Raw genomic sequence first — 14401 nt, forward strand, 5'->3', positions numbered from 1 at the left:
TAGATAACTGAACAAGTGAGAAAAGTCACAATCCAGGTGTGGGGGAGTTAGGGTTTTTATTTAAGATTGTTGTTGAAAGTTTCTTATTGGCTCTGACATGATCACAGCCTGAAATTAGGCACACAGGTCTGAAACCAAGCAAGGTGTTTGCTCAGTTTACCTGAGGGAACGCCTCCTCTCATATAATCCTTCCCACACTCTCAGATCCTCAGGGAAGAATCTACTACAGTCAGAGAGAACTACTCTACTTCCCAGAGGACGTTTTCTGCTGCCACTCCAAAAATCTGGAACGATCTGCCGGATGAGATCTACCAACTAACATCTTTGGAGGCCTTTAAGAAGGCAATAAAAACGGATCTCTTCTGGCGGTCCTTCCAAATTGATGCCCTAATCTCACTCTCTACTTGCTTAAATTGTTCTCTTCGGACAGATTCGTTCTTGACTGATTTTATTGCCCACTGTTTGGGAATTGCTTTTAATGTTAATTTTAGGGGGGGAGGGAGTGGGAATCTGGTGTACTTTTATCTACCATTTCTGTGCCTTTGATTTTATTATTTTCTCTTTTTATATGCTGTTACCCGCCTTGATCCAACACAGGGAGAGGCAGGTTATAAATTATTATTATTATTATTATCATCATCATCATCATCATCATCATCTCCAGAATATCTATGCAAATACTGTCGTTTTAAACTGTTTTAACCTTCCTAATCTATTTTTTACCTGTCACCTTGTTTAATATATTTTAGCCTATTTACATTATTTTTACTATTTTAATTGGCTAGTATTCATTTTACTTGTGTGCTTTTTTGTGATTTCATGATGTCGGGCAGAATATAAATATTTTAATCAACAAATAAATAGACAAAAGGAATCAGAAAGATGCCCTTTTCTCAAGCTGAACATAGCTGAGACCTCAGAACAAAAAATAATCTCTATAACACTCTGCATTAACAATGGAGTCATTAGGATCATAACCAGTATTAACATCAGATGGCTGCAATGACATTCTGGTCTTGAGCAGTTACATAAACTACAAGCATCATTTGGAAAGTATTGGCAAGATGGTCTCTATTATGGGGGTGGGTATCAGTAAAGGGTACAGCAACATTTTTGCATACCATCCGATGCTGACCAAAGGAAATCAGTTAAAAACTCAAATGTTCCACAGGAAACAAAACCAACAAGAGCTGATAAACCATCTTAATGTGTGGGAGTCTCAAAAGTGCTTATTTCCTGCCAATAACAAAGGATGTAAATGACAGTATAAATTGAAGCTAAAACAGAGAACTATCTCAGGCCTGGAAGAAAGCTTCACTTGCGTTTGTATTCAGGTCTCAGAGCCATAGTTAGTTTTGGACAACTAATGGCCAGGACGGGGATTGATTTGGAAAAAGAGGCTAGGCACCACGCTTGTTCCACACATGATAGTCACAATACTTGAAGAGGAATATGGCAATAGCTGTGCTTTCCAACCATTTAATCAGTCACTGAAGTGGGCATATCAGATAGCTGAGTAAGGACAGTGACTGGGGGATTCTAGAATTTAAACTGCAAAAAGCAACTTTTCCATGTTTTGGAAACATGTGTATCTATGAAGTTGAACTAACTGAAGCTGTGGAGATGAGTGTAACTCTGTCCTTTGTTCTTCTGCATGCCTTTAGCTGGGTGTGCCTTTAGCTGGTCATTAATCATAAATTTTTAAAAATGGGTGCCAAACCAGCAATGTACCAGAATGGTTTGTGAGGTGCAGCTGTTCTGCTAGTGATCCCTAAGAACATCTGTTTCCTATCTTTCTCACCCTTCCCAAATGGCAAATACTTCAGCTTTTGAGTCCCTCATGTGGTGAAGTGTTGAAAGCTTATGAAGTTTCAAGCCGATATGAACAAAATGTCCATCTCTGTGAAAGGGAAGGAGAACAGGTGAAGAGGAGTTCTCTAATTACTACCCACTTTCCTGACTCCTCTAGTTCCTTTTCTTCCTTCTCTTCTTTGGTTAGAAAGCATGAAAGAGAGACAATTGTGCTGAACAGTTGTGTACTGTGATGCAGCTGGTACCACATATGTTATAAATAAGGGTCAATAAGCTCACCCTATTTTTAGCACTAGGAAGCAAATGCAAAGAGCCACTGAAAGTTTCATGCATCATTCATTTCCCCTAGTCCATCTTTCTTGCTGTCCTTGCAAGTGCAACATCTCTAGGCAAGGGACCAGCTGGCATCTCAAATGGAAATGTGAAAATTCATAGTTTGAAAAAGTTAGTAAAGCTCCCAGTTTCCTTGGAACACAAGCATGATCTCCTACCTGTTCCATTGTCAAATACACCTTACCATTAAGACAGCTTCCATGTATTTTCTGCCCACTGGTCCTAGTCTTGTCCCTGGAGCAGCATAGGCCAGCTCATTTCTACCTTTTACATGAGAGATATTTGAGGACTGCTATCGTATCTGATGATCTAAAGAAACATCACAGATATTGCTAGGCTTCAAGTGAAGGGAAAAGGCATAACAAGTAGAAATTCCTGTTTGAAAACTTTTTTGGGGAAAGGAATTCAATTTCTGGCCATCTTCAAATCTGGTTTGGAGGGAAACAAACTTGACAGTCTATTCTGCTGTGTACTACTGGCTAGGAAGAAAAACAAGCTTGAAAGCAAGATGTTCAGCACAAAATCACAATGACTGACAACAGCTCTCAGAGGCTCATGGCCAGCATGACTACTGGCTATTCCCGGCTGGGAGCTTCATAGATAGAGATAACTTAGCCAAAGTAGTTCATGCATTGCTAACTTCCCAATTAGATTACCCTTGAAGACAATTTTTGCAAAATGCAGCTGCTAGGCTGCTGACCAGATCATCATACACAAACATTGGGTCTGAACAGACAGCCAAGAGTAGCCAGCTTCTGGGTGGCTTGGGAGCATGGTGTTTTGACACCACATGCCCCTATGATGTCCAGAAGCTACCCAGCAGTTCAAACAGGAGCAGCTCCAAGCTGCTAGAAATGTAAATCACAAATCTGAGCTGACCTGTGTGCACAATCCCATGTAGTTAGGAGGAAATTATGGGAAAATATAAATCAATATTCTGCTTTTCAGTGGCAGAAGTAAGACTATAAATAACATACATATTGTGCACAAAATGCAAAGGAGATCAGAACATTCCTACATTTTTAAGGTCTGGAATCTGTCTTACACTATGTAAATAATCCATCTACGCTAGAATCACCTACTTTCATTGGAAGCAGATCTCTGGGATTTCTCACAGAAGTTTTTCATTCTCTATGAAGAGATGCTAGGAATCAAATCTGGGATTCTTTGCAGGAATAGCATGTGCTCTAGCTCTGAGCTATGGATCTTCCACTTTATGAAGCCCTCCAGAAGTTTTAGAACTGCTACTTCTAAAATTCCTCATCATTGGCTATACTGCCTAGGTCCTTATGGGAGTTGCAGTTGAACAGCTTCTGGAGAGGCACAGAATTCTAATCTCTGCAGGACAGTCATCATGTATTATTATTATCATCATCATGTAAGCTTTATACAGCCTTCTCCTCTGTCAACTAAGGCCTGCATTGATGTGATGGAAAATATCTTGTTGTTATTAACCACACAGGTTTGAACTAAACCAGTTGTAATGCAAGAGTGAACAGTAAATTCTCCTAATCCCATAAAAAAAGAAAGAGGCATTCTTTTTTAAAGAGTGAGGATGAACCCCAAGGTCAGTTGATATAAAAATGTTCTGTGGCCCTTCTAAAAAGCATCCAAGAGCGCCAACTCTGCACCTTAGGGAAAAGATTATTCAACAGTTTTTCCCTCACTCCCTTACCCCCAAAACTGTCTGGCTGTAGAAAGTCTGTCACCTCACAACTTGAGAGCTCTAATGGGACCAGTTCAAAAGCTAAGAAAATCCTATGAAATTCATGGAGTTGCCATAAGACAGCAGGTGGACTGAAAGCATATATGCACACACACAAGCTGGCAGCCATCGTTAGATCTTCCACTGTTCCCATTTGTACTGTATGAAGAAGTATTTTGCATCTATTCTGAATATTTGTGGGTTCTTCTGTCACAAGAGATGAAGAGGTTTTTCTTTCCATTTACTACCTCTAAGGCAGATATGGATGAAATGTAGCCTGCAGGGCACATGCAACTGTTGAAGCTTCAAAGGATGGCCCTTAAAATCCCCTGTTGTCCCCCAAAGACCTGAATCCAACTCTCCTAACAGCTCAAAACTTCCTGACAGTAAGGGCTATTCAACAGTGGAACACACTCCCTCAGAGAGTGGTGGAGTCGCCTTTCTTGGAGATCATTAAACAGAGACTGGATGGCCTTTTTCAGGTATGCTTTGACTGAGAGTTCCTGCATGGCAGGGGGTTGGACTGGATGGCCCTTGTAGTCTCTTCCAATTCTGTGATTCTATAACTCTAAGCAGCAAAACAAAGTGGTTTCTCACAGACCCCACATATACCAAAAAGCCCCCCATGGGAAAAAACAAAACATGACATCAGAAGTGGCTCAAGATTTCTTCGATCTATCATTGGTCCTCTTACTTGATTATTTTGGTTGTCCATTTCTCCACTGGGGGCACTTCTGTTACATACTGTGGTTCATTTGCACAATTAAAAAAAAAACCCTTTGCATAAAAAAGTGTTTGAAAGAACAAATGCCTCTTGCCTCCCATGCCTACAACACCCCTTACCGGTTTTCAGGATCTGACACAGCCATGTTTCGTGTAACATAGCACATTTTGAGTGGAATTGTCTTCTTGTCTCGGTTTACAGAAAGAGAGAGCTGGGACAGAGGGTCGATGGATGCATTTCCTAATCGTGGTGACTCAGGTGGCGGTGTTTCCCACCCAATTTCAGAAACTGGAGAACCTTTCTTCACGTAGGGGGTTGCTTCTCTCATGTACTTTACTGGGAGAAAAGAAAAAGACAGGGAAGAATGATGAATATGAAAGCTAAGCAAAGAGGAAAATGTTCTACAACCTAACCTCTAGCTGACTGAACCATTAGATCAATCATTACAGTAAGCCCTCCCCATTCATTGGACTCAGCGGCACAGAATCCCCATGAAAGTAGAAAAATCACAAACAAAAACACTGTTGTTTTTTTAAAACCCAAGAGAACACCTTTCTAGGAATCTCTAGGTCTTCTAATGCAAGTCTGTGGTCAACCTCTGCCAGAGTTTGCCAGAGGACCTGCAAACGGTTTACGGTAAGTGTTCTCTTCTACGAATCTCTAGGTCCTCCTGTCTGACATCTGGCAGATGTTGACCACAGAGACACCGTGGAGTGAACAGAGATTCTTAGAGGGGACATAGGCCTGTTACAGGCGGGTTACAGACCTCCTGTTTGGGGCAGGCTGTGCCCACCCCTTTCCCCAGTGTATCGGGGCCTCAGTGGCTAGACCGGCAGCTGCTGAGGCCCCGATCCGCTGCTTTCCAGGCTGCGGGGAAGCAGCAACAGGCCACTTCCCCGCAGCCTGAAAAGGGGTGTCCCTGGGGCTTCAAGCTCCAAGGACCCCTCGCAGTGGCGGGGAGGAGGAGAAAGGGGCCGCTTGGGCCTTTTCTCCTTTGGTCCGCTGGGCGCAGCCGGACCAAACGGAGCTCCTTCCTGCTCTGCGCTAAGGGCGCACTAAGCGCCCTGGTGCGGAGCGAGGACGTCACGTCGGCGCCACCCCGTATAGAGGCGGCGCGATCGTGTGGAACGGCCGCTGCCATTTTGTGCGCGCAGAGTGCGCACTAGGGTTAGGGGTATGTGGAAGCGTACTTTCCTGACTGTTTGTAACGGGCCACAGACTGCCAAAATAAAGCTGCTTCAGGTCTCTTTAGAGGTATGCTATTTAAATGATGCATGCATCCTAAGAATCCGGAAGCTGCACCAAAGCTGCACTCCAGTGCTTAGGAATGGAGTGTGGCTTTGGCGTGACCTCTGGACTCTTAGGACCCATGCATCATTTAAATAGCATACCTCCAAAGAGACCCGAAGCAGCTTTATTTTGGCAGCAAAAGTCAAAGCCACAAATATAGAGTAACAGTTTTAATAGCATTTCATCTTCCTACAAGCCAATCAAACAGGTAGTCAGAATAGGACTTCTCTATTTCAACAGTGACAACAATACAAACACAAATGAGACATGCTTTGGACCTCACAAATGAAATGGTTTGGACTATGATCTTCAAAATGCAAAAGATGATATAGGCAGAGAAAAATATTGGTGGAGAGGGACCAAAGCTAGACTGACTGATTTATATCAAAATCTAAATAATGAAGCTAGAACATTTCAGATGTTCAACAGCAGGAACTTGTGAACAGCAGTAAAGATTGTTTCATTTTGCTATGCCAAGATGTCTCATTTCTCAGGAGTCACATCCTTACAAGCAGCTGCAGGCTTTAGAAAACATACAGATGGTTCCCCTTCCATGTCGAACTTTTTACCTAGATTTTTATGCTTGAGCTGGGAGTCTGATTCTACTCTGGGAAGAATTGTGGAAACTCCATTCCAGTAGAGGACAGGGCTACGGCCGAGGGATGGAACCAAATTAATGTGGGTGGACACAGTGTAATGGTCATATAGCCCGAAAAACCCACAAAAAACTACAGGTGTAATTGTTACCAAAGTGGCCATTTTCTTATGAAGTATACAAGCCACAACTCAATTTTATATATGTCTCCTCAACAGTAAGCCAGAGTAAAGCTTCCTGGGATTCATTCACATTACAGAATTATAGTGCTATTATTCCACTTGAACTTCCATGGTTCCATCCTAAGGTTTGTAGTTTGATGCAACACTTTGAGTGGTAATTCTAATGCTTTTCTGTAAACTGCCAATCCCAGGATTCCACATGATGGAATAATGGCAGTTCAAATGGAATAACAGTGCTATAATTCTGTAGTGTGAATGAATCCTTGGTGGTTGTTTGTTTGTTGTTGTTTTTTAGGCAAGCAGAGATTATGTTCCATGGGAATTCATCCTAGTTTGCAAACCAGAGCTCCTGCTCCATGCAAAACTTTCACAGCCTCTAAACAAGAACACATGCCCAAAAGATAACATCCCAGACTTTAAATAGCCTCTTATCTGAAAGCTTTGGAAAGAAGGGGAAAGAAGTTGGCCTGGGACAAAACACAACACAGTGGAAAGTTTGCCTCCTCTAGTCTATAACCTGAACCTCACAAGTGCTAGTGGTGGGTTTTTTTCTACTTTTTGCACCCCCAAACCTTGAACCTGTAGCCCCCACACATCCAGAACCAGAGCACCAATGCAATACAAGTGTTGTAGACATTTTTCTCAATAAAAGCTAATATATGCATGCCAGAATCATGGTTCTGATTTTATTTTATTTATATTTTTGTAAAGTGAGATACCAAAGGAACATTTATCGAGGAAAAAATACATTGTGTACACAAATCACCCAGAAAACAAAAGAGATTTAGGATGCAAAAATTCTGGTAATAAAATTAGCATAAGCAAGGATTAAAAAAAGAGAAAGCCCAGAAAGCCACAGAAATTCATGGATGGTCTTGGAAGAAATAAATGGCCGGGCTAGTCAATAAATTCATCTTCAAGAGCTTCAGACATTTACCTGTCCATCCATCCTATATTTCCAAGGGCAAAAGCATCCAAGGCAGCTAGTAATAGATTTAAAAAGCCATCATATAACCTTTCTTTAAAACATCCACACAAACTGTATAATCAAAACAGAGGGACAGTAGAGTTTAATAGTCTCAAGATCAGCAAAATACAGTACTAAGAACAATTCATACATTTGACCAGTTCCACCCCCCTGAAAAAAAAGATTTTGATTTGATCACAGAAAGATAATGACTAAGGAAACACGGGGCTGAAATTTCTATGTAACTTGGGTATCATGACAAGGAAGAGCTCCTCCTGTGGCTGTGCCAAATGGATCTTGGGACCAAATTAGATATTCGTTAGATACAAAGCATACACACACACACACACACACACACACACACACACAGAGAGAGAGAGAGAGAGAGAGAGAGAGAGAGAGTTGCTCCTTTGAACTTGCAGGGGATGCGTTCTGGTTCCCGCCCCCCATGAGTTCAAAATCTCACACATATTCAAGCCTCATAGGCAGGCACGTGCCCCATTCAGGTTAATAGCGGTCGCCCCTCCACAGATTTCCAAGTCTGCACATTTCAAGTCTGCGGACTTGGAGGGGTGACTGTATACATATAATGTATTAAATTACAAGTATCAGTGAAAACCTTTTTAGCTATGGCCATGGGGGAAAATTTGTTTCTAATCATACTGGAAAGAGATGAAATAAAGCTCCCTTCCCTGAATGTTGCATTCCTAATCATGCTTGCTCCCTTATGCACATACTTAACTGAGTGGGTAAGAACAAGATAGCTAGCTGCATGCCACAATTGTAAGGTTTAGCAAATATCTAGTCTGGCATTTGGATAATGGTGGCACATGCAAAGCCTTGGTGGTACAAATTATGTTGTGATGGCCCTGGTTGTTTAGAAGTGCACAGACTTTATTTTGAAAAGCCTACCAAACTGAAACTGATATGTAATTTAGGAAATAATACCAGGTTCACCCTCCCTTGCATCCAAACATGATAAATTATTAACCAAACACCTTTAAAACACCTTTAAGCATCTCTTAAACTTGCCAGATAAATTTCCCTAGTTTAGTTACCAGCATACCTAAGCAAGGGGTCAAGTAAGCTTAATGCACCAAAGATCAACTAAATGTTTAAAGACATGAAACACTGAACCATTCTTGAAGACTAAAAAAAATATGACAGGCATCTCTCAATAAGTTTCTTTGATTGACTACTAGTCTCTTGCAATCCCTATGACCTGGGAGGTGGTTAAACTATTTCAAGCGATGTGGATATTACCCTTTTCTCCAGTGGTGAAGGCATTAAACTTTAATGGTCAAAGCACTGGATTCTTATTTTTCAATATATTATTTTGGAAAAGAAAAGCTTTTACTTGTGTTGACTTCTAGCTTCCAGTGACTATGTTTTAGAACTCATAAATTGTGGTTACAATGCCCAACACCAACTAAAGTTGGCTTTCCCCCCTTCTTCAGTTCTTGATCTGGCTTCGGCGATAGATTTTAGAACTTCAAATGGCATTTAATAAATCCTCCCCGCCCCCCGTCCCCCGCGTTCATTTTCTTCTCTATTTTGAGGTCCAAGTGACTTGCCTCCCTACAAACCTATTTTTATCCATTATGCTTCACCTGTCTCTGATTATGAACTTTCTTTATTCACCTTTGGCTTTAATGCTATGTTCTTGGCAAAAAGTTATTTTTGGCTTCACTAGAGAATACTGAAAATGCTGTAGTATCTCCTTAGGGTGATTGCAGCAGATCAGAATGCTACAAGTGTTAAAAGTTTGGAAGTCCATCTGGAACAAAAGGAAACAATCAAAGCCAGAGGATTGCTATGGTGGGGAAAAAAAGAATACACTCTCCTGGGTCATGTAGATCCAAAGTCTATGTCGTAACCTGATGTCTAGAAAAAGGTGAAATAGAGCTAAGAGTAGTTCATACTTTGGGTTATTTATGGAAATACATTTCCCTGTGAATCTACATTTCTTTTATCCAGATCATATGTTAGAGTCAATCAAAAGTAGTATCAGAGCACAATAGGCAGCCCTATGAACAGTGTGGTGCTGGCCTGGGCCCTTTTTTAAAACAGAGAGTTACATTTATGAAGCTAAACTTCAAATCTTACTTGGAAAGACAGAGCACAATAGGCAGCCCTATGAACAGTGTGGTGCTGGCCTGGAGAAACCAGGCAAAGTCAAATACACATTCTAGATTTTAGGAGAGTGGATTTCAGTAAACTTAGAGAAGTATTGAGGGCGATTCCATGGTCAGAAATACTAAAAGATAAAGGAGTTCAGGACGGATGGGACTTTCTCAAAAGGGAGATACTGAAGGCACAATTTCAAACTGTTCCAGTGAGAAAGAAAAACGGGAGGTGTCTCAAGAAACCAGGATGGATGACTAAGGAACTTTCAACCGAGCTAAGTTTGAAACGGAACATGTATAAGAAATGGAAAAAGGGGGACATCACAAAAAAGGAATTCAAAGAAATAGCAGGCATGTGTAGGGGTAAAGTCAGAAAAGCTAAAGCGCAGAATGAACTCAGACTTGCTAGAGAGGTTAAGAACAATAAAAAGGGCTTTTTTGGATATGTCCACAGCAAAAGTAAGAAGAAGGAAACGGTAGGGCCACTGCGTCGAGAGGATGGCAAAATGCTAACAGGCAACAGAGAAAAGGCAGAATTACTCAACACCTTCTTTGCCTCAGTCTTCTCAGAAAAGGCAAAGGGTGCTCAACCTGAGGATAATGGAGCAGAGGACAGAATAGGGGAATTTCAGCACAGAATAAGTAAAGAGATAGTAGAGGAACACCTTATTAATCTGAATGAATTTAAGTCTCCGGGACTAGATGAACTCCATCCAAGGGTATTAAAAGAACTGGCAAATGTAATATCGGAGCCATTGGCAATAATCTTTGAAAACTCCTGGAAAACAGGAGAGATCCCAGCAGACTGGTGGAGGGCAAACGTTGTCCCCATCTTTAAAAAGGGGAAAAAAGAGGATCCCAATAATTATCATCCAGTTCGTCTGACATCAATACCAGGAAAGATTCGGGAGCAGATAATTAAACAGAGAGTCTGTGAACATCTAGAAGGCAATGCCATAATCACAAAAAGTCAACACGGGTTTCAGAGAAAGAAGTCATGCCAGGCAAATCTGATCCCTTTCTTTGATAAAATTACCAGCTTGGTAGATGAAGGGAATGCTGTGGATATAGTATATCTTGATTTCAGTAAGGCCTTTAACAAGGTTTCCCATGACATTCTTGCAAAGAAGCTTGTAAAATGTGGACTAGACAAGGTAACTGTTACATGGATTTGTAACTGGTTGACTGGCCGAATGCAAAGGGTGCTCAACAATGGCTCCTTTTCATCCTGGAGAGAAGTGACCAGTGGGGTCCCAAAGGGCTCTGTCCTGGGCCCAGTGCTATTCAACATCTTTATCAATGACCTGGATGACAGAATTGAGAACATACTTATCAAATTTGCAGATGACACCAAATTAGGAGGAATAGCTAATACCCCAGAGGACAGGATCAAGATCCAAAATGACCTGAATAGACTAGAAAGCTGGACCAAAGCTAACAAAATGAAATTCAACACGGAGAAATGTAAGGTATTGCACTTAGGGCAGAAAAATAAAATGCACAGATATAGAATGGGTGACACCTGGCTGAATGAAACTACGTGTGAAAGGGATCTAGGAGTCCAAGTAGACCACAAGTTGAATATGAGTGAACAGTGTGATGCAGCAGCTAAAAAGGCCAATGCAATTTTAGGCTGCATCAATAAAAGTATAGTGTCTAGATCAAGAGAAGTAATAGTGCCACTGTATTCTGCTTTGGTCAGGCCCCACCTAGAATATTGTGTCCAGTTCTGGGCGTCACAGTTCAGAAAGGACATTGAGAAACTGGAGCATGTCCAAAGGAGGGCGACAAAAATGGTGAAGGGTCTGGAAACCATGCCCTATGAGGAACGACTTAGGGAGCTGGGGATGTTTAGCCTGGAGAAAAGAAGGTTAAGAAGTGATATGATAGCCCTGTTTAAATATATGAAAGGATGTCATCTTGAAGAGGGAGCAAGCTTGTTTTCTGCTGCTCCAGAGAACAGGACCCGGAACAATGGATGCAAGCTACAGGAAAAGAGATTCCACCTGAACATTAGGAGGAACTTCCTGACAGTAAGGGCTGTTCGACAGTGGAATGCACTCCCTCGGAGGGTGATAGAGTCTCCTTCCTTGGAGGTCTTTAAACAGAGGCTGGATGGTCATCTGTCAGGGATGCTTTGATTTGGATTTCCTGCATGGCAGGGGGTTGGACTGGATGGCCCTAGTGGTCTCTTCCAACTCTATGATTCTATGATTCTATCATTGTTTTGTGCTTCCTTATAACATATGCCCTTTCAATAACTACCAGTCCTCCAGTACCTCGCATAAAGGGAAGAAGGAGAAACAACTGGGGGTTTATCACATGGGAGTATAAATGCCTAAATCCTGTCATCAGGGGCATTGAGCATTAACGCGAAAATAACCCGCACCGAAAGCGGACAAAATCAACCGCTTTTTACTTTCGGGAGAATCTTGAAAGTAAAAAGCAGCTGATTTCTGTGTGGGTTAATGTTGGATTAATGCACAATGTCCCCGATATTATGTGAAAATGATCCTGATAAGAAAGACAAATAACATAATAATCAGAGATACTGGCTGGACATTGGACGTCTGTGCTACAACTAGGATTCAATATATCAACAGTTTACTGCATTTTGTTGATGTTGTTGTTAACTGTACTTGAATCAAACTCAACTCATGGCAACCCTGTGAATGAGAGATCTCTAAGACCCCTTGCCCTCAATTGTCTTGCTCAGGTCCTGCAGGCTCAGACCCATGGCCTCCCTGATTGAGTCTTTCCATGTGACATGTCATCTTCCTCTCTTTCTACTGCCCTCCACCTTTCCTAGTATCATTGTCTTTTGTAATGATTCATGCCTTGTCATGATGTGGCCATTATATGACAGCCTCAATTTTGTCATCTTGGCTTCCAGGAAGAGCTCAGGGATGAAATGTTCTAGGACCTGTTTGTTTGTCTTCTTGGCTGTCCACAGAATCCTCAGCACTCTTCTCCAGCACCACATTTCAAATGAATTTATTTTCTTTCCATTGGCTTTCTTCACTATCCAGCCCTCCTATTCCATACATGACGATAGGGAATATGATGGCTTGGATGATCCTCACTTTCGTATTTAGAGTTATATCTTTACACTTTAGGATCTTGTCCAGTTCTTTAATAGCTGCCCTTCCCAATCCTTGTCTTCTTCTAATGACTTGATTGTAGTCGCCATTCTGAGCAATGTTTTATCCAAGGTAAGGGAACTTTTTGACTATTTCAATTTTCTCATTATCTAGGATGAATTCTTATAGATCTTCGATGGCCATTATTTTTGTTTTCTTAATGTTCAGCAGTAAGCTTACTTCAGCACTTTCCTCCTTGACCTTCTTCAGAAATTGCTCCAGGTCTTTGTTGGTTTCTGCTATTAGTATTGTGTCATCCACATATCTAAGGTTGTTAATACTTGTTTCTCCTATCTTCACTCCTCCTGTCGCTGAGTCCAAGCCTGCTCTGCGTATGATATTTTCTGCATACAGGCTGAATAAACAGGGTGGTAGAACTGCATTGCCTGGTTATAAATACAGTACATAATTAAAGGGTAGACATGGCACCAATGTATTTTCCCGTGAATATGAAAGAAAACAATCTGGGGAAATTATTTTGCTATGAAAGAAACCAGGAAAGTAAAGGCTCAAAATTAATGGCTTGTTTAAAATGTTTGGAGCCATATTCTATTAATTCTTTTTAATTGAAAATATCAACAGAATAATTATTTTTAATATGCTCAACTAAAAAGCTATAAAATAGTAAAGTGGGCTGGACTCTTACCCAGTCTGGATATTGAATTGAACAAAAACAGCATCAGGGGAGGGGAGAGTATGAACACTGAAAAAAAGCCTAGTGTAATCCCTGGGATGGTTTGAGAAACACTATATAAAAAAGATGAAAGGATGAAAGATTCATTCAAAGAACAATTTGAAGATGAGCCTACAGTTTTAGAAAGTGAAGTGGAAGCTGCCCTCAGAGCACTTGGGACAAAATCATCAGGAACAGGTGGCATATCAATAGAGCTATTTCAAACCACAGAGACAAAACCTACTCTAGGTCTAACTAAACTGATATATCATGAGAAGACATGACTTGCTAGAAAAGGCAATAATGCTTGGTAAAGTAGAAGGCAGCAGGAAAAGAAGATGACTGGACAGACTCAATCAAGGAAACAAGACCTGAGCAGGGCTGTTGATGATAAGGTGACTTGAAGATCTATCATTCGTAGGGTCACCATAAGTTGAAGTCAACTTGACGACAGTTAACAACAAGCCAAATGTATTAGGAAATGCTCATCTTTGTGTAGCCTATGGCACATCTTCACATTAAGATTAGCATGGAATTAGTATCAAGCAAGCGTCCAGCATTTGCTCCCTCCTAACCTGACTAGTGCTATATGGACATGTTTAATAAAAACAACAACTAAAGCACCCTTCCAGATATAATCCCTCAATGCTGGCAATATTTGCTAGAGGTGATGAGAGTTGCAGACCAACAGCATCTAGAGAACCATACTTTCCCCAACCCTGTTTTAAAATTCAAATAGATGATTCCACAAGCCCTTTTAGAAGTCTCTAATCATCACATACCAATTAATAACCCTGGTCTCTTTGTTTGAAGCAAATTAAAAATTGCGGTCAAGCAATTAAAATTCCAGTGTT

General features: G+C 41.1%; 3 protein-coding genes across 4 annotated transcripts in view; 1 reads left to right on the forward strand and 2 right to left on the reverse strand.

Annotated features, from left to right (window-relative positions):
• The window catches only part of DEPTOR (DEP domain containing MTOR interacting protein), a 741617-nt gene that overhangs the window by 440114 nt on the left and 287102 nt on the right, over positions 1 to 14401 (forward strand). The window lies entirely within an intron of this gene.
• Positions 1 to 14401, reverse strand: part of MRPL13 (mitochondrial ribosomal protein L13) — a 434401-nt gene that overhangs the window by 134598 nt on the left and 285402 nt on the right. The window lies entirely within an intron of this gene.
• SNTB1 (syntrophin beta 1) overlaps positions 1 to 14401 on the reverse strand; it is a 142203-nt gene that overhangs the window by 50837 nt on the left and 76965 nt on the right. Inside the window, exon 2 of the mRNA XM_042461764.1 lies at positions 4694 to 4910. Within this exon, the coding sequence (XP_042317698.1) occupies positions 4694 to 4910 (217 nt within the window). The remainder of the gene's footprint in view (positions 1 to 4693; positions 4911 to 14401) is intronic.

This window comes from Sceloporus undulatus, chromosome 4, assembly GCF_019175285.1.
Source record: "Sceloporus undulatus isolate JIND9_A2432 ecotype Alabama chromosome 4, SceUnd_v1.1, whole genome shotgun sequence".
NCBI classification, from domain to species: Eukaryota; Metazoa; Chordata; class Lepidosauria; order Squamata; family Phrynosomatidae; genus Sceloporus; species Sceloporus undulatus.